Below are 25,930 nucleotides of genomic sequence, written 5' to 3' on the forward strand. Positions count from 1 at the left end.
ATTGTAGATTGGGGCCGGGGGAATTCCTCAAGGCAGGGGCTACACTGGTCATTTAAATGGCTTTATGAAGCTGAGGGAATGTCAAGGAGCTGGTGGCGACAGCCGGGTGCCCAGGTGGCGTTTGACGGGGAGAAGGGGTGCAGCCGGGCTTTGCTTGGGGCGGTCATGTACCCCATTTAAGTCGCCTCTTGGCTCGCAGCCCCCAGGGCGAGGTCCAGCCGGCAGAGCCCCGGCCGGGCTGCAGGGCTGCAGGGGTTAACCCTGCGGCTCCCGCACCACCTCCCCGCCCGCCCGCCCGCCCTCCTCCCTCCGGCCGCCCAGGAATTTCCCAAAACACTTCCCCCCCCCCCCACCCCAAAAAAAAAAAAAAGTGGGAATATAACAATAATAATAATAATAATAACAAAAAAAAAATCTACCCTGCAGATGCCCCCTCCCGCTTCCATCTCCGCCTTTAATACCAACAAACAACTCCTCGACTCTCCCTAAAGGAGGCGCCTTTGATCGGAGCGAGACGAGCCCCGCCGGGCACCGGCACCAGCACCCCCGGGCACCGGCACCACCGGCGCGGCAGCACCCCCGGCATCGGCATCCCGCGGCACCGGCACCGCCGGCACCTCCGGGCACCCACAGCCCCGGACACAAGCGGCGCCGGGCACCGACACCCCTGCCCCCGGCACCGGAGCACTGCCGGCACCGACATCCCCGGGCACCGGCACCTCCGGGCATCGCAACCTCCTCCGAGGCTCCCGACACCGCAACCGAGACCGCGGCACCGCCGGGCACCGGCAGCGGGAGCGAAGCCCTCGGCACAGACCCCGAGACATCACTGGGACATCGGGCAGCGCACCCCCGGGCACCGGGATCGAAGCCCCAGGGCTGCGATGCTTCCCGGGGCGGGTCCCCTCGCCTTCCTCCTCCGGTGCCTCCTGCTCCTCTTCGCCTCCGAGAGCCGAGCCCGGGCTCGTAAGTCTTACCCGCTCTCGTCCTGGCTGCGCTGCTTCCCTCCGTGCCTCAGTTTCCCCGCCACCGGAGTCCCCAGCAATTTGCGGGGGTGCTCTGCGAGCATGCCTGGGGTCACAGGGAGGCTGGTGCTGGACCTCCGCGGCTGGGACGTCCCAGGGTTTCCTGTGCTGCACTGTTGGGGACATGGCTGTGTCCCCCTCTGCCTGCTGCTGTCTCTGCCTGCTTTGCCGGGCTGTAGAGCACCGAGCGCGGCACTGCGTGCTGGTGAGGGGCTGGGGGGCTCCGGGGGCTGCTAAGGGCGTGAGGAAGGTCTGGGACTCCCTTCTAAGGGCTGGAAATGCCACAGAGCATGCGATTGTCTTACAGACCTTCCTCTGCACAGATCCCACCCTGCACGAGTGCATGTCCCCCCAGAGGGTGGAGGGGGACCGGGGCAATGCCTCCCCTGCCCCAAAAAAAGCTGGGAGCTTTCCTCTGTATCCATCCCTTGTCTATCTCCATGTCCATCCCTGTCTCTCCCAGTTTGGCTCCCAGCAGGCTGACTGAGGCAAAGAAGGTTTGGGATAAGGAAGGGAGGTTTAGCACTTCCCACAAAAAGGCTTGAAGGACTTCTCCAGAGCTGTTCAGGAGCTTGGAGGGTGCTGGACGTGTTAACGGGGGCCAGGAGGTTGGCTTGGCTTGGGCAAAGCACTGGGACCCTACCATGGGTGCTGAGCAGCCCTGCAACTTCGCAGAACCACCAGAGCTCTGAGCAAATTGGAACAGGACCTGTTGTGTCCCTACACTTATACTTCCCTTTAATCTCCTGGAATCCCAGTGGAGTCTGCCGGTGGCTTCGTCAGGGTGATTTACAACTTGCCTGCTGCCAGCAGTGCATTAGGCACTCAAATAATCATCCTCCTGGAGTGTGGACCCAAAATGTGAGCACTGGATTGCTCATCCCACTGTGGGGTGTGCTGGGGGGAAGAGGCAGGTGGATGGATGGGGCTGTGCAAAGCCCCGGAGAGCAAAATCCTGGTGAATTCAGCTCCTTTCCCTTCCCTGGGCTCGTCCAAAGCTGCCAAACCCGGTGCACAGCCATCTGTTTCTTGAGCGAGGGATGTGGGTCTGACTCTCTGCCTCTACCCAGGCTGCTATGGTAGGTTTGGGAAAATGGGAGACACATCCAGATGGTGAAACAGGTGTTTGCTCTTTGGAGGTGGTAACAGAGCCCATAAGCTGGGCATAAACTATGCTGGATGGGACAGTAAGGGTTTGTCTGACTTGGGAGGAAGAGCTGCATTTGCAGGACTTAAAATGTTGATAAAACACTAGTGACTATAGGATTGAAGCAGGGTTGGAGCAGGGAGGTCCAGGGTCACTCCTCAGCTCTGAAACCCTTCAGCTTTGCTACAGAGCATATCACACACAGAGGAGGGCTTGGGCAGGACCTGCCCCAAGGTCAAAGGCAGGGTGGTTTGGGTGACAGAGTCATTATCAAATTGTGGACTTCTCTCCACTGTCCACCTCTGCAGCCTCACACTTTTCTCAGGGCTGGGTGTTCAGGGAGAGTGAAGACAGGAATAAATTAGTTACAAGCAGGCTCATCAGCCAAGGGACCTACAGTGTCGTGGCTAAAAATAGGTGAGAAGCAGAAATGCTCGGGCTTGAAGGCAAGTCAGAAAAGAAGAATTTGCCCACAGAAACAAGCTATTTTAGGGGATTTGCACTCCAGCTGAAAAAAAATATCAGAGGCACAGGTTACTGGGACGAATGTGCTGCATTCTGAGTAATTCAGGGGCAATGGTTGAATGCAACCATGTTTTGGCTGGAGGCATTTAAACACCAGCATCTCTGGAGAGCATGGGGCAGTGGTTTTCCCCAGAAGCTTGGAAGCTGCTGTTCCATTTCTTTTTAACATGGTTACTGGAGAAAAGGGGGTTCCTGGGATCCCTTATGTCTTACAAGTTTGGATCCAGCAGGGATGAAGGGTGCTCCAAGATGGGAAGAACCATGATGGAAAGCAAGTGCTACCATGTCCATGGTAAGAGAGAGGCGAGGGCTGCACACACCTTGCTATAGGTAATGGAGCATTCCCTTGGGAAGGAGCAGGGGGAAGCAGGGCCTATCTGCCTGGCTTCTCCACTCTGGAGAACTCAGAGATGCCTCATGAGGCTGCATTTTCAGAGCTACAGAGTTTTCCAGGCTCTCAAAGTCCCAAGAAGATATTTCCAGCTCAGAAATGAGCAAGGCTAGTGTACAGGAATTGATCTGGATGTGAGCGGAGTCCTTAGGATGTCACATGTCAAGGGCCCAGTGTGTTTTAACCAGTCCCTTCTCAGCTAAGTTGCATTTTAAGCCCTTCATAAATACAAGGCTGTCATAGGAGTGCCTGGACTCTGTGTACCAGACAGTGCTCTTTACACTTTATTTATGGCTGCTCTTAAAACTTACAAACTGGTTTGCATGAACTCCCTCCCTCATGCCCAGCACGGCGCTGGCTGGCAGGTGTGTGACCTCCAGAAAAATTGTGGGAGTTGAGAGCTCAGCTCAGAAATGCCCTGCTCTGGAGACAATCCCAAAGGTGCCATCTGGGCATGCAGGACCACCCTCACCCCCTCAGCCTCGAGATGAAATGGGAGGAGTGAGAGGACATGAGCAAGACCCCACAACCTCTTGTTGAGCCATCAAATTGCTCAGAACACTCCCAGAGACAGAATTACAGAATCACATGTGGCTTGGGTTGGAAAGGACATTAAAGATTTAGGGTAGGTATTGTGGGAAGCTTTCCAGCTACCAGGAAATTGAAACCTCACAAGAGGCTGTCACAGGAGCTCTGAGCAGCATCTTCACAAGGGAGTTCAGAGACACCAGTGCAGTGACAAACTGAATGGTGTGGAGGTACCTGTCCTGGGCTGCATCTCTCACACCCCGAGAAGGGAATGTCTCCTTAGGATGTATCTCAACAGCCTCAGACACCAGCCACCAGCAAGAGGCCACTGCACAACTTCTTGACCTGCTCTAGATCCAGTGAGAAGTAAACTCACATGACATTTCTGTGTGTGCTGCTGCTGAAGGTACAATCAGTAAGATCCCCTTACTGATCAGCACAGGAGCGATTCACTGTCACAAATGGCTTTTCACTCCAAGTTAATTAGGATTATATTCAAAGTTTGACCTCTGAAAATGAAATTACTAGCCTGGCATGGGAAAAAATGGTCCAGAACCTCCAGCTTTTAAGCCTCATCCATCCATCCATCCATCCATCCATCCATCCATCCATCCATCCATCCATCCATCCATCCATCTTGCTTTTGCCTAAACATTCCAGTACCTCTTGCCAAAAACATAGCACTGCTGAGATGCCAACAAGTGTCTCCTGCTGCCCAGCACTGCCAGTCAGCTTTAATTTTACCAGCAGGCCCTTTGCAGACATGAATCAGGCTGCTTTCGAGGGCTGGACCCAAACCAGGGCTCCACTTGTGATTAAATGCTTGAAGGAAGCAGCCAACTGGCATGGGAGTCTGTGAGCTGAGTGAGGCTGCGTCACACCAAGGCAACTCCATTTCTTCACCCTCAGCATAATTCATGAGGATGCTGCAAGCAGGGAAAGATGAAGTAATTTTCTCACCCTTTTGCAAAAATATGTTTTTTGGGTTTTTTTTCATTTGTTTTGTTTGGTTGGTAGGTTTTGTTTTTTAGTTTTGTGGAGTTTTTTTCCTCTCTCTTTTGCGTTTCCTCATATTCAAGCCACATGCTCACCAGTTTTGTGGGATATGCTGTAAGCTTGTGACCTTTGTGGTCAGGAATTGGGAGTTGTCAAGAGCTATGGGGGCAGTGTGAAGTCCTGATCAGGGAAAAGGAATGAAAATACCCCTGCCTGTCTGTCCCTCTGATAACATCCACTCCAAAGCTATTGCAAACCTCCACATCTGCAATGCTGCTGTGCTTGGGCCAGGCAGTCTGGACAGCTGGTGGTCACTGCTTACAAAGGTACAGTTTGGAGGATCGAGTGCTTAAAGCCATCAAAGAGAGGCTCAAGTCTGCTGGCAGGGCTGGAGTTGGAAGAGACCCATAAAGATCTTTGTAGACCCACAGAGCTGCCTTTCCTGCTGGCCAGAGGGTCTGGCCATGGTAGAGCATCACCTGGGTTCATCCTGACGGTGGTGATGAGCTGGAGGAGGAACTGCAGCCCACCCCAGCATATTTGGATGAATTTTGTCTGGCTGATTGAAGAAATCCATTAAGCACATGGCATCTCCAGCTTCAGCAAGGTGGGACAACACCAGTTGGGCCCTCCAAGCCACTGCTGTGTCCCAGGTGACAGAGTGGAATTGGGATGGCTCTTAGCATTTTTGGGGTGCTGAATGCCCCTGAGATAATTTTGGGGACCCTCTGCTATTCATTAAGGAGCCCTCTCAACATCCTGGCAGGGTCAGCACCCACTGGCTCACCCGAGTTCATGTACTGCGTGGTGGGCATCATGCCTTGGAAAACAGCCCTCTCCTCTCCTGCATCCCCAGAGTGCTGCAAGGTTTTAAAAGACCCATAAATGCTTCAGGAACCGTAAACGTCTCTGCTGCCTTCGAGCAACAAAATCACCCAAACTACCTCAAATTCCCTCGATGACATAACCTTTTAAATCACCTTCAGTTTTCAGCAGGGCTGTGAGCACGTAAACCACAAAAATCACACACACAAGAGTGTGCTTAGAAAGAGCTTGGGTCCTGGGGTGACCCTCTGCCTGGTCAGGGCTTTGGCACACGTCACAAGACTGTGGGAGCAGCACCCTGGCTGTTATAGGGTCTAGGTTCCTGCAGGACCTGCAACGTTTGGAGCTGGACCAGGGGATGCTTGTGAATGTGAACATTAAGGGTGACTGAATCAGGGTTCTTGGCCAAATTCCTGAGGAGTTTGTTGGTGATCCTGGCCATGCCTTGTCCCATAGCCTCCTGAGGCAGGCTGGCCTGGTCCTGCCAGAGGATTGGTTTGTAACTATGGACTTGGGGATGAAGGAGGTTGATAAGGACCTGCTAAAATATGGGGAGGGCAGACATCTCCAAAGAGGATCATCTCTACTGGGCACCATCTCATCCCTGTGCCATGGTGAGGTTAAACCCATGCCAGTGGAGGCAGGTCTGGATCATTTCTGGGACAAACACCTCCAGTTCAGGAGCACAGCTGGAAACTGGCTCTTCTCAGGATAACAGGATTAAGAAGGAAGAAAACCCCCACATGTTTATGCTTTTGGAGATGAAAAGTGGATGAGGTCGACTTGCTGTCCGCCTATACAGCCCCATATATGAAAAAGCAGTCACTCAGTCAGACCAGTGCTGCATCAAGCCAGGTAAAGCCAAAGGGCTGAGACCCTGTGGGATGGCACAAGCAGCCCAGTCCTACTTGTCCACAGATCCTTGAGAGAAAGAGCTGAAGCTCTTAGGGGGAGCAAAAGGTTGTTCTCCAGAATGTGTTTTTGGCCATAATTTATTTGTTTGTTTTGCCCCCCCCCCCCCCCTTCTTCTTTTTGGTTTCTTTTGGGTAACAGTGAAAATGTCCCCATCAATTGACCCAATTCAGGATCTCCCATCTCTGTCACCACTCCTAACCATAATGATATCACTGTGGGAAATTCCATTTTGTAGCATCACCCTGAAATCGCCTGTCCATCTTCCAGTGAGCATTGCTGGTTTAGAATGAAAACACTATTTTCTGCCTCAAAACCACCCATTCTGTTCCTTTCTTGCAAAGGGAGTCCAGTTGGGCTTGGAGGAGTTGCCATTTGGGTCCAGTGTAAAAAATGCATGCAAAAAAATAAAATGGGCAGAACACAATCTGGGTCTGGTGGATGGGATGTGGCCACCTACTTGTGGGGAACAATGTGAAGGCTGTTCTGGCTCTCCTCACAGAGAGCTCTCGCAGGAACCAGCTCCTTTTCTCACATAGCTTCTCCTGGTTGACTTGCAGGGCCTGACACCTTCTGCGACTTCAATGGCAAGAAGTACAGCCCGGGGGAGAGCTGGCACCCGTACCTGGAGCCCCAGGGCCTGATGTACTGCATCCGCTGCAGCTGCTCTGAGGCACGTCCCCAAGGTCCCCAGGGTGCCACAAGGGCTGGCAGGGGCACTGCTGCTGCTGCTGCTGTGCTGGGGCTGCGCTGGGGCTGCACTTGGCAGGTTTCAGGCAGATGGGTCCCACTGTCTCATTTGACCAGAGAACCCTTTCCAGTCCCATAGTGACGCTGGATCAATCCCTTCCCTTCAGAAAAAGCTGTCCCCCTGGGGGGTGTTGGGTTGACCTTGTGAGGCAGCTGCCCCTGACCTTGAGGAGGTCTTTTTGGTACTTAAAGGGAGCTTGTGAAAAAGATGGAGAGTTATTTATTACGCAGGCAGATAACGATAGGATGAGGGAAAGGTTTTAAACAAGAAGAGAGAATATTTGGATTAATTGTTCACAAATATTGCTCCCTGTGAGGGCAGTGAGGCCCTGACACAGGCTGCCCAGAGAGGCTGTGACTGCCTCATCCCTGGAGGTGTTCGAGCCCAAGCTGGAGCAACCTGAGATAGTGGAAGGTGTCCCTGCTCATAATAGGGGGTGGAAGATGATCTTTAAGGTTCCTTCACAGCTAAATCCTTCTGTGATTCCATGGTCCTGCCTCTGTAGCCCTGGTGGGTTGTGGGTGGAGGTGGCTCAGGGCTTCTGTCAGATGAGGGGTGGCCTTTAATGATGAGAAGCCATGAGCTGGCTGGGCTTGAGGCAGGGCTGGAGACAACTCTGGTGAGTTACAGCCGGCATAATTTGTTGTGATAATGTTGTGTTCCTCCTCTTGCAGGAGTGAACCTTGAACTGAATGTTCCCTGTGGACTAAACAAACCGTGTCTTTCTCTCCCCAGAACACCAACATCAGGTGCTACCGGATCCAGTGCCCAGCTCCACCGTGCGCCAGCCCGGTCACGGACCCCCAGCAGTGCTGCCCGCGGTGTCCCGGTAGGTGGGCATTCCTCGGGGGCGGGGTGACAAGGTGGCCGCGGTCCTGCAAGGCGGTGCCTCCACTGCTGCCTCTTGTGGCAATCCAGCGATGCTGGGTCTGGCCCTGGTCAAGAAGCTGCGGCGGCTTTTTCCCTCCAAAAATCTCATTTTGATGGAAAAGGGCTCTCTGCCAGACCACCTTCTGCCCCCCATCCCAAGAGCTTTGTAGGGACAAAATGTCAGTTCACACTCCAGTGGCAAAACAGAAGCTGGCAATATATTCTGATCATTTGCCAGCAAAGTGTCTTGGATTAAAAAAAAACCCCAAAAAACCCCAACAACAACAAAAAAAACCACCTCCAAGTTTTTTAACAACTTTCTTCTCTGCACTAGACACTATCTCAAGTTCTAGCCCCAAAACTTTTCCTACCTTACCACTGCTGATTGCCTCATTTTACCTCAGTATGTTCATTCTCACCACCACAGATTACCTCCAGATTTAGTGCCTTACCTGAGTGCTGGCAGAGTTGGTCAGAAACCATCAGTGATTTAAGAAACTAGAAAAAAAAAAGAAAAAAAAGAAAAAAACTCATTAGTTTTCTTTCTTTTTTTTTTTTTTTTGCTAAATACCCATGAGACGAACTCTTTTTGCCTAACTCCATCTGAATCTGGTGATTGTTACCACCAGAGGAGGAAAAACCTAAGATTTTTGTGGAGAACCTTGTGAGGTCAGACTTCCAGGTTTTCCCTCTGTTCTGAGCTCAGTGCCGTCAGGGCAGCCCCATTCTCCAAAACCTTTTGGACACTTAACTGCTGCCCAACCACGCAGCACCCTGGCCACTTGACAGAGCCCGTGGTGTGCAAAGGGCTACTGGTCCTTTAGGGGTGGGCTGGTGGGGCATCAGTGCTGCGCTGGGACCAGGCAAGGGCTGGCTCTCATCCCGCTCCTTCCTCTTTTCCAGAGGCACACTCCCCGTCGGGGCTGCGGGCACCCGCCAGGTCCTGCCAGTACAACGGGACCACGTACCAGCAGGGAGAGATGTTCAGCACCAGCGAGCTCTTCCCCGGCCGCCAGCCCAACCAGTGTGTGCAGTGCAGCTGCTCCGTAAGCCACCGCGGGAGCTGGGCCTCCCTCCTTCACCCCAACAGTGCCCCACCAGCCCAAAAACCCCAGGAGACCTGGTAGCACCAGCCCGTGGGGGGGATGCTTTATCATCGTGATTGGGTTATCAGTGCAGAAGATGGAGATCACAGGGGCCAGGTCTGGGTGGTCTACACTGGGGCAATATAGGGTGGACAGTGGGATAGATCTGTCCTTGTGGAGCATCCCAGTGCTCCAGGGCTGTGGCCAGCAGCATCCAGAAATCCCACCTGCCTCACGGAGGCTTTGGTCAGTGCAGGGCACAGCCAGGAGCCTTTCTGTCTGTGCTGGCTGCAAAGTAGGTGGGCCTGGTAGCCAGGGAGCCTGGAGAGCTCAATGTGCCTGCAAGGCAGCACGGACATGAGGTCACAGCTCTTGGGATTCAGGCGCTCTTGGGATCCATAGATTCAGAAAATGGTGTAGGTTGGAAGGGACCTTAGAGCTGTTCTGGTTCCATCCCCAAACCACCTCTCTCAGTCATGCTAAGAGCACACACACAGGGGTTACATCAATTGATGCTGGGCAGGGAACTGTCTGTGATACTGGAATAGCTGGTCTGAGCCTCTGGGGCATGCACCCACTTCAGAGCTGTGTGGAGGAGGAATAACTGACATGTAGAAATGATGCGGCTTTTGAGGCTGGTTCCTCTCTTAGGGACCCCTGCTGAATGGTGGGAAACACCAGGAAGGAGCTCTCTAATCCAGCTGCATGTGTTCATCTGCCGCTGTCCCCAGGAGCCCGTGGAGCTCCATGTCCCTCTCGGCTGTCACTCAGCCTCTGTTTATTTGTCAGGGTGATGCCTTGGATACAAGGGGGAAAATAAAGGGCTGGCTCTGGAGCCTTCAATGGGGGGATCTCCCCGGGCTGTGTCTGATGCTGTCAGCTGCTAGAACAGCTGCGTGAACAGCTGGCCTAACCCTCTTTGAAAACTGCCCCAAGACCAGAGCCTCTGGGATAAATCCTGCTTTTTATGGCACCGGCTCTTCCCAGCCTGGGGCAGGTCATTGCTGTGAGCTGCTGGGCAGAAGGAGAAGGAAGGAAGAGGCAGGCCTGCACTCCCTAAGTGGAGAGCAGGATTTGGTATGCAGTGACCTCTGCCAGATCCTGTCACCCACCAAACTTCCCTCATCCTCCTCATGTTCCTGGCACAGTGGTTTGGCTTCCTGACGAGAGAAGAGGCAGCTGTGGTTCGGTTTTCTAAGGATATCCTTGGCTGACCTCTTGGTCTTGGTTGACTGGGAACTTGTGGATACCCCAGAGAAAATTGCTGCATGGAGAAGATGACCTTGCTGTTGAGGTCTGGCTGCTGAACGTCCTTTTTTTCCCTTTGGCAAAGTAGCAAAAAACTTATTCCTGCAACAAACTGGTGCAAATCCACTGGCTGAGGTGGCACTGGGATGCACAAAGGTCAAGGCTGCCCTCAACCTGTGGTTTTCAGCTTGAATCACTACAGCAGTGATATTTTCCAAACTATCCACTCAGGTCTATCCCTGCACGTCTGCGTGCTTGGCTCTGGTGTTATGGAATTAACCACAAGAGAGGGAGGGCAGAGCTTCCATGTGGACCTGAATCTGGGCTCAGAATGATGCTGGACTCCTCTGGGTCCTTTTCCTGGCAGATGTCAAGGAAAATCTTCTTGTGCCCCTTCAAACTGAGGGTTGTTCTGCAGAGTTGAAAGGTGTGTGGTGACTGTTTCAGGTCTGGCAGCACTAATGATGCCTGACAGGAGGGCACTGCCTGCCCCTTTTTGGGGAAGAGCAGTCCACTTGGGAGCATGTGCACTGTTCATGGGACAGCCATCCCAGGAGAGGACACAAGTCTGCTGTGCCCTGCAGGATGGACAGTGCAGCAGGGGCAGACTTCCAGCTGTCAGTAGGTTCTGCATGATTGGTGGTACTGGAAGATGGACTATGATCTCTTGATCATGGAATCGTAAAATCCTGGAATGGTTTGGGTTGGAAGGGACCTTAAAGCTCCTTCAGTTCCACCTGGGCAGGGACACCTTCTACTATCCCGAGTGGCTCCACACCCAACCCAACCTGGCCTTGGACACTTCCAGGCATGGAGCAGCCACAGCTTCACTGGGCACCCTGTGCCAGGGGCTCCTCACCCTCACTGGGAAGAATTCCTTTTCAATGATTTATGGCAAATCTGCAATTCGAACTGCTGGCAGCCCTCTGTGGGGGACACAGAGCTCTTAATAACACTGACACTGGTTTTTTTCCTCTTGCCCTCCTAGGAAGGCCAGATTTACTGTGGCTTGGTGACCTGCCCTGAGCTGCTGTGCTCCTCTCCCTTAACTGTGCCGGATTCCTGCTGCCAGGTCTGCAAAGGTAATGAGGCTGGGACTGGGGGTTGGGAGACTCCAGCTTGTTGCCACCTGACAGCAGGAGCCATTTCAAGCCGCTTCAGCAGGATTTTGGAAACCTGGGCTCTAAATTAGGCTGCTTGTAACCTCTTGGGTGCACTAGGAGCACCAGGAAGCAAAAGCTGAGGGCTTGGGTTTTCCTTAGATAATATGAATTGCATGTGCAAAGCTCCTCTCCCCTCAGACTCCCAGGAGAGCTGCTTTCAGCCACAGAGAGCAAACCTCCATTCAGCCCTGCAGCATCTTCCAGGACAATGTTTCTCCCTTGCAGATGGCTCCTTTGAGAAGTCCACGGAAGAAGAACCCCTGCAGTTAAACAGAGGTGTTGTACGTGACATTTGCATTTTAAAGCTCTGCTTCTTGCTTCTAGCACGGCCCCCTGAACAGCTCACAGAATGCCCTTGCACATTGTCCTCTACAAAGAAATCACGCCCAGCAGCTCTAGGGGGACACTCAGATCCTTGCATGGGAGAACCATGGACACCTGATTTGCAGGTGAATTGTGCCATGGAATTTAATCTAGCTGAGAGATATCAGCCTAGGTGAGACCTCAGGCTACCAGGGAAAGACTCTTCTACTCTCCCTTGGGAGCACCTTAGGGACATGGTTTAGGGGCTGGACCTGGCAGTGTCAGGGAAAGGGTTGTGCTCAGTGACCTTGGAGAATTTTTTCAACTTAAGTGATTCTGATTCTCTGATTCTGTGACATTTTTGGAATAGCAAAACTCCTGCAGGGACTGGAAATCTGGGACACTTCTCCTCCTGTTTGGCCAGTGTCTGCCAGGTTAAACAGCTGAAGGACATTGTCAGAGCAGACCCAGAGGTGACCAGCATCCAGGTCTGACCCTTGTCCATAGTCAGATGCCCAAATATCTCTCAGGAGGATTTTTCCTTCAGGAAAAGGTATCTTCTCTCCCTTTGGGCATCAAGGTGTCTTGCCTCCCACCAAGAGGGCAGTGCTGGAGCTGGCCACCCCCTGCCTTCCCCAGGCTGTTTGTATCAGCAGCCCCAGCAAGGAAAAAGTGACTCCTTGGCTGCCGAGGGTTCCTTAACGGCGACATTTTGGAGCTGGGCAGCCTATGCCAGGTCTGTGGGATTAGGTCACTTAGCTCCTGGCTCTGCCCTGTTCCATACTGCTCCACCACCTATAAAACCTCCAAAATAGACACAAGGGGACCCTTTGTGCAGCATGTCTTGTCCCAGCACTCTGCTCTTGGAAGCCTGGGATGTTCCTGGATATTCCTGGGATGTTCCTGGCATTTCAGTCCTGCTGGCTGGCAGTCCCACACCAACTGCCAGCCAGGTGAGACAGCAGGATACAGCCCACCGTCACCTTTCTGATTCTGTTTGAGGATGCCACACAGATTCCAGTCCTCATTTTCCCATCTAGGAAAGACCAGCCCATTTCCCGGTGTGTTTTAGGAATGTGGGACCACACGTGCTTCTCTGAGGGCATTGGGTTGAGCTTGGGTAGGGAAAGGTGCTTCCCCAGTGAGGGTGATCCACATGAGGGGGACACCAGTGTGGCCCACTCACACCGACTGCTCAGCACCCTTGGGGTGGTGGCAGCAGCAAGATGGGGAAGAGGCTGGAGCACCAGGAATGGCTGAGGGAGCTGAAAGGGGCTTAGCCTGGAGAAAAGGAGGCTCAGGTGGAATCTTCTGTCTCTCCACAACTCCCTGACAAGAGGGTGCAGCCAGGTTGGGGTTGGGCTCGGCTCCTAGGGAACATGGACAGGAGGAGAGGGAATGGCCTCAAGCTGTGCCAGAGGAGGTTCAAGTTGGATATTAGGAAAGCTTCTTTCTGCAAAGGGTCTGTCCAGAACTGGCTCAGCTGCCCAAGGCAGTGGTGAGTCCCCATCCCCTGAGGAATTTAAAAGCTGTGTGGATATGGCACTTGGGGGACATGGCTTAGTGGTGGCCCTGGTAGCGCTGAGGGAACGATTTGGCTTCATGATCTCAGAGGAATTTTCCAACCTTAACATTTCTGATTTATATGGCTTGTGCGTCATTGCTTATCCCTCTGGTCTCTACCTCTTCCACTCCTGATGCAAGGTGTGCAGGACACTGCATGGACTTTTCCAGCATGCTTTGGAGTGGGAACAACTCAACTGCCAGAGTCTGAATCCCCTCTCTTCTTTGGCTGCTCACAGAGACACTCACAAGACCAGTGCTTGGGAGAGGTGGTGGGGAGGAAGCCACCTGGAGCCACGGTGTCCACTGTTCTCAGTTCTTCCCTGGAGTTAATTCCCAGAAGCTTCAAACCCAAGGGAACAGGTGGCACCACTGTGAAGATCGTCTTGAAAGAGAAGCACAAGAAAGGTAAGGGATGGAGAGGCCAGGCAGTCTGCATGTGACTTAAAATGGTTTCACCCGAGTCTGGAACTCCTCAAGGAATCTGATTCAGCAGCAGGTTTCCATCAACAAGTCCTTCTCCCCCCTCTTCTATAGCCAGCCTCAACCAGAAATCTCAGTCCTTATGCCTGCAGTCTCCTGACTGCACCAATCTACCAGTTTCCAAAATGGGTTTGAAGAAGACTGGTCCTTGGAATGTTTTGGAGAAGTGAGACTTGGGAAGGAAGGAGCTCAGCTGGAGGACTCCACATGGACCTTCCAGGACAGTGCCACAGAAGGGCAGGATATTCCTCCTTGTAAGGATGTGCAAGTGCTGGGTCTGCTCCAGTGCTGTCCCTGGTGTTCCTCCTGGAGGAAAGAGTAGGAAAGTGAGATGAGGAGGCAAGCCCCTTGATCCAAAGGGAGAATAACAGATCCTTTCTCCTCTCGGCCGCTCTCCCACCACTGTGCCTTTGGAAGGGCTTTTCCAGTCCTTGGAGATGAAGGCCAGGAGGAAATTTTGGGACCTCCAGAAATTTCCATGGAGGAGTCAGCAGGTGGCACTCTTCACTGTGCTTCATTCCTGCGACAGCCTCGGAGGGACCCTGGGCTTCCAGAGGTTGGGAGGCAGGTGAGGTCCTGACCACACTTGGCCCAATCCCCGCCAGGGTGGTCTAACCCAGCAGAGCCATCTCCTGGCTCCCTGTGTCCCATGGCACCTTCTGGGTGTGGTGGCTGGGATTTGGTGCCCGCTGCTGCCGGATCCACTGCCAGAGGACCTCGTTCCTCCACTCAGCAGGACCACCCATGTCTGAGGTGCTGAAAGGCAGTGACTCCACAGAGCCTTGGGTTAACAAAGAGGAGGAGGATTTATTTCCTCTCTTTTCTCTCTCTCCTCCAGCTTGTGTTTACAATGGGAAGACCTACTCCCATGGGGAAGTATGGCACCCCGTCTTCCGGCTCTACGGCCTCCTGCCCTGCATCCTCTGCACTTGCAGGGACGGCGTCCAGGACTGCCAGAAGATCACATGCCCTAAGGAGTATCCGTGTGAATATCCAGAAAAAGTAGATGGGAAATGCTGTAAAATATGTCCAGGTAGGTGGGATCCCTCCCACTCATGCGGCTGCCTTCCACTTCTTTCCTAAACCTTGGTTTAAAGACTGAAGCTGACAAATGTGTAGGGATTCAGAATGCTGGTGGCTAGAATTCACACCAGACAAAGTCAGTAGAGCAAGCAGTGATAGAAGAGTTAGCTTGCCTTGGAGGGCAGCAGGGCTTTCCCGAGGTAAGGAACATGCACTGATCCCCAAAAGGTTCTGTCTGTTGGGAGGATGAAGTCTGGAGAAAGACACTTGAGGCAGGACATGCTGAGAAGTACTCAGATGGAAGATGCCTTCGGGGCAGAGGATACACAGTCTGTTCTCCAAACGTCCAGGTGGGACAAAAACCAGAGGGTTAAATTGTGGCAGCTGAGGTGTAGGTGTGAGGGGAGGAGGGAGGACACATCTCAGGAGAAGAGTTGTCTGTGGTACTCATGGTTTGTTGGAATTGGAACCCCCATCTCCGGAAATGGAGGCTGACACAGGTTTTAGGGTGGTCCAGGTAGAACTGGGCTGGGGCTGGGACATGGAAAGGGGCTGGGGCACCAGGGGAATGTCTGAGAGAGCAGGGAAAGGGGCTCAGCCTGGAGAAAAGGAGGCTCAGGGGGGACCTTGTGGCTCCACACAAGTCCCTGACAGGAGGGGACAGCTGGGGGCGTCAGGCCTTGCTCCCAGAGAACAGGGACAGGAGGAGAGGGAATGGCCTCAGGCTGGGCTAGAGGAGGCTCAGATTGAATGTTACAGAAAATTTCTTCCCCCCAAAGGGTTGCCCAGCCCTGGCACAGCTGCCCAGGGCAGTGGTGAGTCCCCATCCCCAAAAGACTTAAAAGCTCTGTGGCAGCTGGGGTCATGCACCAGTGGTGCCTTGGCAGTGCTGGGGGAACAGTTAGAATTGATGATCTCAAAAGTCTTCCAAATTGAATGATTTGGCAATTCCATGGTGGAGAATACCACTTTTCCTTTTCTGTTCAGTGTGTTTTGGGTCTCTTAGCTCCCTGGCCTTTGGAAAGCTGTTTGCCTTAATCCATAGACCTGGCAAAGATGTGGCAGGGCGTGACATCTCCTCCTGTTCCCACTGGAGAATGTTTTGTGGATGATACCTCTCTGTACTGACATTTATCAGGACATGTTCAGCTGATGGACCACCCACTGCTTCCCTAGGGACACTAAAGGTACCTGGAGTGTCTGAGCCTGGCAGGTAGCAGATTCTGTGTGCTCCCCTCTGATCTGCATCTTCCAGGGGTTTCTGTGAAGGGGTCTCACCCAGGAGAGCAAGCAAAGGGCACTGCCATGTTTAGGAATGGCTGCAAAGTCGTTTTGAGTTTAGATTTTCAAGTTTTTCCAGCCCCTGACTGGAGAGGTTCTGGGATGGCCTCCTCAGGGGAGCCAAGGGCAGAAGCTCAGCTTGTTTTAATAAGGTTTTTGATATGTTTATGAGCAGGATTTATGATGTGGTGCCTAGTGGGAATGGGATGTGATGACTGAGCAGAATCCTTCCAGCCTTGCATTCCCACTCTAGTGGGTCTCTCTGGTTTAAATCCGACAACTTTCCCTGCTTGGATCTCTTGTCTGCTGTTCAGACTTCATTTTATTTCCAATTAAACACCCCGATGCAGCCAAAATGGTTTTGTTCCTGCTTTGCAGTTCTCACAGATAGTGATCACACACATTGCTCAGCCAAGTTACATCCTTGCCCTTTCTCTCACTGCTTGGAGGCTTTGCCCAGGTTCTTTTCCCAGGTGCTTTCTGTGACTGTCCTTATCTTCCTCCTTTGTACCCAGTAACTTAGAAATGCTAAGTGATTTTGCTGAAGGGAGCTGATCCCGGGAATTGCTGCCATGTGTTGTTTGGATGAGGGAGAACTGCTGTGGGCAGAGCTGGTGACCACGACCTCTGTTTCCCTGCTCCTCCTCCCCAGTGCTCTGGGCTGGGCAATCGAGTTGCTCCATTGTGAAGCTCCTTCGTTGTTAAATTCCTGTTGAATTCCAGGGGTTCCTTTACTGCTGTGGAGGTGAGGTTTTAATCACAGACTCCATGATCTTAAAAGGCTTTTCCAGCTTTAACAACTCCATGCTTCTGTGAATGCCTTGGAGCAGGTGAAATTGAAGGTTCTGGGACAGAGGTTTCCCTGCTCCCTGACCCTGCAGTGGGACAGGTGAGAGTGCTGGGGCTGTGCTCATCCTCCTCTGCCTCCCACTGAACTGCAGAACTGAGTTGCTGAAAGGCTTTGCTTATCTTTAAATTGGGATTTCCATCCCATGTCAGAGAAGAAGAGCTCAGGACCACCCCAGAATGCCTGGGGGAGAGCAGAATCAGGCCTAAAATAACTGTCTTACTAAAATAAACCCCAGGCATCTATTTATAGCCAAACTTTCTTTCGAGTAGTGTAAAAAGCTTCAGCATCCAAACTGACTGAGAGAACAAGGCTAAATTCAGCAGAGCTGGGCTCCTCTGCATTCCAAGGACCACAACCAAAGGCAATAAATCTCCTTCCAAAACCACGGGGGATTGATTCTTAATTACTCCAAATACATTAAAAAAGAAGAGGGGAAACTTAGCAGCTCTTCTTTACCAAGAATGCCAAAAAAGTCACGTAGGACCCGGTGTGGATGTCCTTGTGGTGACACTCCATGTGGGGAGGGTGCTGGGCCTGGTGCTGAGCCCACCTGTGGGGCTGAGCCTGGCATGCTGCCCAGGTAACCCAGGCTCCCCTGCTGTGGGCTCATCCTCTTGCTCCCCTGATGTTCCTCCCCCAGCAGGAGCGAGATGGGAAGTGGGGAATCCCGGTCATGCTTTGCGGCCATCAAGGTCCCTGCAGGCAGTATGAGGGATCCAGATGGACAAAATCCTCCTTCCCCATCCCTGCTGGCACAGAGGCTGCAGGGGTCAGGGGGAGTGAAAAACAGGAGAATGAGGAGGTCCACAGGTCCTTTATTAACCTCTCCTTTCCTGCTGGTCCTGGAGCTGGGGATTGGATCATGGGACAGACACAACTGCGCCACGTGTCACCAAAGCCAATGAGATGCCTTTTCCATCACCTGGGTGCTGAGATGGTCCTTCTTGCCCCTCTTTAATGAACTCTGTCCTTGTTCTTGCTCAGAAACCAGAGTCAAACCCACGGATGAAATCGCCACCCCCCGGTGTGGCAGGAGCCCCAGCCGTGTCCTGGTGTATATGTTTGTGCCGCCGCGCTCCGAGGCCTCCAAGGAGGTCCTCAGGACCATGGCCATCGAGAAGGAGCTGGCAGAAGAGGTGGAAATCTACAACTGGAAGCTGATTAAAGGTGAGCACCATTATGAAAGCAGCCAGCAGAGTGGGAGATGTGTGTGGAAACCTGGTGCTTTCCAAGCTTTGTTCAATTTTTCTGGCTTTTCTCAAGGTGCTCCACCCCTTGCGTGGTGAATCAAAACCTGCTGACAGCAGGCTGGCTTTTCTGACTCCCCCATTTCACACTCTCTTCCTGCATTCCATGCAGATCAGGGGCTGGAAACCACTTTTGGCCCCACTGACCTCAGCATGAGCTGCAACACCATCTGGAGGCACAGCACATAGGCAGGCAAGACAAGGGGCCTAGGGGCTGCTCCTCCAAACATCCCTGCTCTCATGCCAAATGCACGTGGAAAACAAACAAAATTGTTCTGGTGACTCCGTGGTTTTGCTTTTGCTCTTATTTTTACACCCCAGTCCACCTACAGCTTGAAAGGTGCTGCAAAGGTGCATACAAGGGGGATGAATTGTCCTCAGCCTGTTTTTTTGGAGGGGTGGATTTGGATGCTCCTGTTGGTGTGTCCTCCAGACCATAGCAAATCTGCTGTCAAATGGCACTGCTCTCCTGCTCTCTCCTCACACCTTCAGCTTTGCTCCTATGGACCGGAGTCGTCCAGGGACACCTGGTCCAGTAGGTATTTGTGCTGTGTTTCTCTGTGGCCCAGGGAAGCATCCCAGGGTCCCATTCCTGAGTTTCCATTGGACATACCCTACCCCAAAAAACTTGAGCACTTGAGGTTGGTTGTACCTCTCCTATGGATACAGTGACCCTTGGCTTGTGCCTGCTGGACATGTGCAGCCATTCTGGCCTCCTGGTATGTCCATGTGCCACATCACTCCCCAGGGAGACCTCAGCCAGCTGCTGAGACTGGGCACACACAGATAGCAGCCTGAGAAATTAACTCCAGAGACGGAGCCCTGGTTGCCACCATGTTTCCATCCTGCCCCTGCCATCCTCCATGGTGCTCCCTCGCCTCAGCGGGGCCTCCCTCACAATGACACCTTGTAGCTGAGGACAGCTCTGAGCCCACGCTGTCTGGCCCCCGCCACTTCCTCCCCTCGCTCCTTGGCACGGGGCAGCACCCAAACCTTCTCGGCACCTTCCGAGGCCAAAAGCTTCATGTCTGCATGGAGCTCCCCAGCCCTGCCAGCCAGGGACAGGGGAGGCCCTTGTCCCTGAGGCCAACACAGCTCTTTTGCTTGGCAGAGTGAAGTGTTATTATTGGGAAAGAGCATGAGCTCACTCACATATGGATTCCACCTCTCCATGGTCCATCACTCTACCAACAGAGCAGCGTGTGTGGAGCAAAGAGGCTGCAAGTCACACCTGGACCTCGTCCATCTGCCTTTGTATGGGCTCATGATACCTACGTGGCCTCATCTATTTCTGGGCCAGGATGGTTTCCTCCATGAAGCAGGAGCTGGGAGGAGAAACCAGCACCAACTCCCAGCCAAAAGTTTTACCCAGCTGGCTGGTGGCACACAAGTGGCCTCCAGAAGAGTTACAGTATGGGCTTCCCCATCTTTTTAGGGGTCTGAACTTCACCAGCAGGTTTGAAAATTGACTTTCTGATGTTTTGACCTGTTGTCCTCTCGCTACAGGCCCTGTTAAGGAGTCTATCCCCATCTTTCATACACTCCCCTCTTAAAGTACCAAGAAAGGTGGTAGGAGCCCCACAGCCCCAGCAGCTCACTCCATCTCATCCCAAACGCTGCCAGGAAAACTCCTGCCTGTTGGATGGGGTGTGCCTGCCAGGAAATGGCATTGTCCTATGCCAGCTCCATCCATCCTGCCTCTCAGCTGGTGAACTGTTCTTAACTTGTGCTGTCCTGATTGCTGCTGGAGCGTGGCCTGCGTTCCTCCACTGCTCCCCAGCTCCTGGCATGTGTCAGGAACCACCATCCTGAGGACCAAAGGTCTCAGCCAGCTCTTGGAGAGCTCTTGGGGAGCATTATCTAGGTTGGTTGATTCAAAGATGTTTATCTCTTGTAGGTCTTGTTTAAAATATCCTCTTGGTTACTAATGTGCTGGAGAGTGCTTCATCAGCCCCAGGGACTGTAAGCACACCCTCCTGCTCCTTTCTAAGTATAGACCAGAAGAATTTATTGAACACTTGTGCCTTTCTTGCGTCAATAACAGTTTTATTATGTCCATCCAGTATCTCCCTTTGTTACTGGTAGGACTTCTTTACCCAACCCACTGAAAGGACTAATTAATAGTTCAAATATGCATCTATTTTTCTCTATGTCATTGACTTCCTGTAGTAATTTTCCACAGTTGATAACATCTCATTTATATGTATTGTGAGGCAGTTCCCCTTCATTACATACTCTTTTTATGTGTAATTGCTGCTGGGAATCAGGGAAAGTCTCTTAACCAAATAAGGGGGACCATGTTGCCTCTCACATCTGCTGGCAGCAAGAGGCTGGATGCTCTGGGAGGAGAGGTGGGGAAGGATATTCCAGGCATACCTGCCTGGTTTATCATGCCTTGCAGGAGAACAGGAATGTCATAACCCCTAATCTCACAGGAAGGTCACTTTCATTGCTAAATACAGGTTCTGGTTTGCATGGGTCAAACATCTGATCAGGCACCTCCACTAAGGGGACAATGCTGGCAGGGGCAGAACTATTAACCTCTGCTGAGGTCACTTGCGTTTTTTCCTGTCCTGGAGCAATTTCAGTGCTGCTGACAGAGAAACAGAAAACTTTGGTCCCTGGCTTCTTCCAGGAAAGGAAATCATGGAGGGGTCTCTGCTCTTGGGGAACAGAGGTGTTTGAGAGTGAGCATAGGGGACAGAGATCCCAGCATCTCCTTATTTCTTTAACGGTTTTAGGGGAGATAGGAACTCCTGTAGGACAAGATGCTTCCTGGAGCAACAAAATCCTATTGCTTTCACCTGATTCATGGTGAAACATCCTGTTTTAACAAGCAGTGATTGTTTTCACAGAACCATAGAATCTTAGAAAGGTTTGGCTTGGGAGGGAGCTTCAATTGAGGCCACCCCATTCCACACCCCTGCTGTGGGGACAGAACACCTCCCACTAGACCAGGTTGCTTCAGCCTGGCCTTGGACACTTCCAGGGGTGGGGCAGCCACAGCTTCTCTGGGCAACCTGTGCCAGGGCCTCGCCACCCACACAGGGAAGAATTTCCTCCTAATATCTAATCTGATACTTAAATAAGATGTCTCCTGGCCTTGGCCAGCCCTGGTTTCATTCCCAGCTCCCACCAGTCTCTGGCAGCAGGTCCTGCACCAAGCCAGGACCCTGGGGCAGACAGTGTCAGGAGGGGACAGAGAATCCAAACCTGTGTGAACCTTGAATTGGGCATTGCAGAATCTGACACCCGGTGTCCCCCTCTGCAGGAATATTCCATCTGATCCAGACCAAGAAGATCAGCAAACAAGAATTCAAGCAAGAAGCACAAAACTTCAGGCTGATCACCAGGACAAACGAAGGTAGGGAGAGGAAAATCTCGTTTCCTCACTCCTCCAGCACTCCCTGCCCCAACCAACCTCCTGATTTCCTGCTCTGCTCTGGCCATTCCAAAACGGCTGTGTCAATCCCGGCATGGCGTGGGGACCTGAACCCTAGGGAAAACACTTGTGCAAGTGTAGCTGGACTGGGGCTGACCTGTCTTCACACCCATACGCAACACTCCTGATTAACAGCCACATTTTCACTTTATGGTATTGGAAAGGGCAGCCAGCTTTCTAAAAGTGGATGCACTCTTGTGAAATCCAGAGGTTTTGTCTCTCCAGAGCCCGTAAAACTGTTTGATTTTTATATCTAATCCATCTGGTGCTCCTGGGAGCATGGGGGGAGAAAAAAAAAAAGAATGGTGCAAGGGATTAGCAAAAAAATAAACTGTTGAAATGTTTTTACCAATCATTCTGGATGTTCCGGGATGTGCGTAAGCATGACAAAGAGCAGGAATGCCGGTGCGCAGGCTGGGAGTGCCTGTGTGGAGAGAAACTGCCAGGCTGTTTCCTGCGGGCTGCCTCCTCGCCCGGCTGGGGTGGAGTTTAGTGGGACAGGTTGGGATCAGAGCCCTGCCCGCAGTGTCCAGCACCCGTGGGTTATGGGGTCAGTCGGAGCAGCGCTGTGCACACTCCCAGTTCCCCAGGCATGCTGGGGTTTTCCACCCTCAATCCATTCGAGACAGCATCTTTTGACGCAACCCTGGGGGATTTTCCAGTCTCTGCTCCCAGGCTGGGCTTCACACCCTGGTGGAGTCTCTGGCACAGTTCTTGCCAGAGTTCTCCTTCTTCTTGCCTCAGTTTCCCCTGACAAATAACCCTGTTGTGAAACCATCCCACTGCTGTGGCTGTGAGTTCTAGGAAAGCTCTGACTGATGATTTCTTCACAGCAGAAGATTAATTCAGCTAGAAAATATTGCTTCCACCCCCGGGGTGATGACATCGGGGCTGCATAATCCTTGCTGGCATTGCACTGAGGGAAGAGAACACCTGGAGAGAAAGCATCTCCAGCCACCACCTGCACATCCAGGGATTCTTTTGGGGAGCAAGGAGAGGGATTGGAACCCTTTGTCCTGGTTTGGGGAGCAGTTCACAGCTCCACATTTGATTTGCTGGGAGTCTGCTGCTCCTTGGGGGATTCAAAGGGATTCTTTCTCCTTCTTCTTCTTCTGCAGCAGGATTTTCCCCTTCCATAGGTTGCTGAATGAAGACCCAAGGCTGAGGCAGCAGCAAAAAACGAATATAAATGGGGTGGTTTTGAGCAACCCACCCCAAACAAATGGGGCTGACCGGAGGGAGGAGAGAACTATACCTGTCCATTGCCCGTGAAACTGAAATTTTGGCTTTCTGAGGTTGAGGCGGAAGACAAATAAAATGCTTCTTCCCCCGGAAGGCAGAAAGTCAGCCCAAATCTGAGACACGCCAGGGAGGACACAGACCTAACACCATGTCAAAGCACCCTTTAAAGAGGTGGAGAGGGAGATTTATCCCTGTTCCAATGGGAGCCCCTTTTCTTTTTAGACTGTGCCGGTGTGTGTGTGTCTCTACAGGCCACCAAGGGAGGTGGATTCCCTCACGGTGTGTGCCGCCTTGTGTCGCACCCTCCTCATTCCACACCTATGTAGTTACCATGTTACACGCCCACGTTACAGTTTGGAAAGGCTGTCATAGCTCTCATCACCATTATTAATGTCTTAGGAACCGTCTGGGGTTTTGTTGGTTAATTAAAGAGGGGGAGATGTAGGGCTTGGTTTATGATTGTGAAAGTGTTAGAGGCTCACCGGAGGGTCCTGTGGGAGCAGCGCAGCAGCAGGGCGGACACTGGGGTCCTCTGAGGGTGAGGGGACAGTCACGTGAGTGACAGGTGGGAGCAAGATGGTGATTGGCTGCAGGGATGCGCGGACAGCGTACGAGCAGAACGGTGATTGGCTGCAGGGATGCGCGGGCAGCGTACGAGCAGAACGCTGATTGGCTGGAGGGATGAGTGGGCAGTGTACGAGCAGAACGCTGATTGGCTGGAGGGATGAGTGGGCAGTGTATGAGCAGGACGGTGATTGGATGGTGGGACGCACGGGCAGCGAATGAGCAGAAAGGGGATTGGTTGGAAGGACACGTGGACAGTGGCACTGCAGCTGGAACAGCCAATGGGTGCCATTTTTGTTGAGCTCTGTTAGGCCTTGGTTCAGTCTCAGTTATGTTGGGTAGAGATTAGAGGTACAAAAAGGGCGCAATTTCTACAATAAACTGATCTTCATGTGCATGAGGGGCTCCGTGTCGCTTTGCTCCCCATTGCTACACAAGTGTTTTCCAGAAAAAGCCTTGTGAGTGCCATTGATGGTTCCATTAATTGCATTGCAAGGGCAAGAGCCCCTCCAAGCACCATTTTAATCCCAAGACTACAAAACCTCAGGCTGGGATCACTGATGAGCTCTGAGCACGGCCGGTGTTGTGGGTGGACCTCTCCCACAGCAAGGTGGATGCTCCAGTGCCGAGGGTGCTACGCGTGGGGAATTGTGCTTTCCTGCTCCGAGGTTGTCGCTAATGTGTGTCTGTCTTTGCTCATCCAGGTCACTGGAACATCTTCCGAGCCCAGACGTCAGAGCTGAGGATGACAGAAAGCCCAGAGAAGGAAACAAAGAACTTGTAAAGCAAAGAACTTTTCTCTAACTATTGATTTATCTACACACAGACACACATACACATATATATGAACTCCAGAGCTGCATTATTAAATAGACTGGCACTGCAATACAGGTTACACTAGTGGAAATTCCAGCAACTCCAGAGGACAATCCCAATCCATTGGCATCGAAGCCACAGCCGTGTAGGTGCCTCTCTCTGGCGGGAGAGTGCAGAAGGTTAGTCATCACCTCCCGCTATCCCAAAGATGTTGGATGAGCAGAGGGAGGAGGTGATGAGCAGAGATGGTGCAGGGGTGAGACCTGGTGCGACACGAGGAGGTGGGATCCATCCTGGACACCCCGGCCTTCCTGAGGAGCATCAGGAGCACACAGCAAAGCAGAACATGACTGCACTTCTTACCAGCTGCTGGTGGAAAGATGACCTTCAAAGAAAGAAAAATCATCCTACTTTCTTTCCTTTGAGCCCCTGGGATGTGCAAAGAAGTTTCTTGGGGTGAATGCCCTCCAAGGGGTGTTTTTTTTTAAAAATCTCCTCTCTTCCAGCTGGGACAATTCTTTATCCTTCTTTGCAGGTGAAAATGTAGGTTTTGGGAGGACCCACCTGCTGGCAGGGTCTGAGACCCTGAGCACTGCACTAAGGTCGCTGCTCAGCATTTATTGTGCTATATATTTTTATCTATCCTATATAATATCTACGGGGCTGTATTCACAGAAGGATCATCTCCCAAAGGGTGAACAGGATCATTTTGGCAGCATGGGGAGGAGGGTGTGCAGCAGCATCACCTTCCCCCTGTCTGGAAACAGCTTTGGGGGATTTTCAGGTTGTTTTGGTACATGTATTTATCCCTGAATTCTTGTTTTATTCTGTTTTGATAAATCTATTTATTTGGAGATCCAACTCTGTCTGACAAATCTGATTAAAACATCTTCTTGATTCATCTTCCTGTGCTGGTTCTCCTTTCCCTGGGGTCTGTATTAGTGCTTGGGGGCCCTGGTGGGGTCTGGTTCCTTTGCACTCACTTGGGCAACATCCTCAAGGTTTGGATGCAGAGAAATCCCACAGATGCTTTTTTCATCCATAGGGCATTATCCCTTCCGATTTGCTTGTGGTCTGCTCATGGCTCTGGGCTGAAAACACAGCTTGGGGCTTGGGCCCTGAGCTGGCACTGCTCACCAGGGCCACACAATGGGGCTGAGCTGCCTAAATTTATTCAGGAAAAAATCCCTGTGAGGCTTTGAGCCTTAGGGAAGGCTCCCCATGGCATGAGGGGAAGGGAGAGGGGCCAAGCCTCCTCCTTGCCCCGCAGCCATCTGCATGGCTGTAGCTGCGTGTGGGCAGCGAGGATGCTGCCAGTCCTCGGGCAGAGGCTGACCCCTCACTTGTCAGCCTAATTAGCTGGTCCTTGTGTGATCTAACTGGGGCTGAGTCGAGGGCAAATTTGTGGTCATTTACCAGAAGTGGAAGTGTTTGGAATGAAGCCGCTCCAGTGGGTTCATAGGGAAGGCTGGGGGGAAACCAGCACGAATTCAGCACTGCCTGGTCCAGGTGAGGTTTTCTGCAGCTATCCACAGGGTGCTGAGCCCATACAGACTGTTCTGGCACCATGGACACTAAGCCCAGACACAGACAGACCTCTTGGGTGCAACCCAGCTGAGTGCCTTACACAGAGGACCCCTCTGCCATGTC

The 25,930-nt window shown here is 52.3% G+C and overlaps 1 protein-coding gene across 1 annotated transcript; it reads left to right on the forward strand.

Moving 5' to 3' along the window:
- The first annotated feature begins 881 nt into the window (after positions 1-881).
- Positions 882-25,181, forward strand: CHRDL2 (chordin like 2). Its single transcript, XM_066338666.1, has 11 exons — positions 882-966; positions 6,910-7,022; positions 7,836-7,929; positions 8,874-9,016; positions 11,292-11,385; positions 11,692-11,747; positions 13,572-13,740; positions 14,654-14,848; positions 17,954-18,136; positions 21,488-21,580; positions 24,169-25,181. Exons 1-11 carry the CDS (start codon positions 885-887, stop codon positions 24,246-24,248), a joined length of 1,302 nt encoding a protein of 433 aa, XP_066194763.1. The 5' UTR covers positions 882-884; the 3' UTR covers positions 24,249-25,181.
- The last annotated feature ends 749 nt before the right edge of the window (positions 25,182-25,930 follow it).

Source organism: Sylvia atricapilla, chromosome 2 (assembly GCF_009819655.1).
Source record: "Sylvia atricapilla isolate bSylAtr1 chromosome 2, bSylAtr1.pri, whole genome shotgun sequence".
NCBI classification, from domain to species: Eukaryota; Metazoa; Chordata; class Aves; order Passeriformes; family Sylviidae; genus Sylvia; species Sylvia atricapilla.

Bases quoted from the DNA above. Each gene is read 5' to 3' on its own strand.
- CHRDL2 (XM_066338666.1), top strand. From the start codon at position 885: ATGCTTCCCGGGGCGGGTCCCCTCGCCTTCCTCCTCCGGTGCCTCCTG. The intron at 7,023-7,835 runs GCACGTCCCCAA...TTCTCTCCCCAG, and splicing joins TCCGCTGCAGCTGCTCTGAG to AACACCAACATCAGGTGCTA. The intron at 21,581-24,168 runs GTAGGGAGAGGA...TTGCTCATCCAG, and splicing joins GATCACCAGGACAAACGAAG to GTCACTGGAACATCTTCCGA.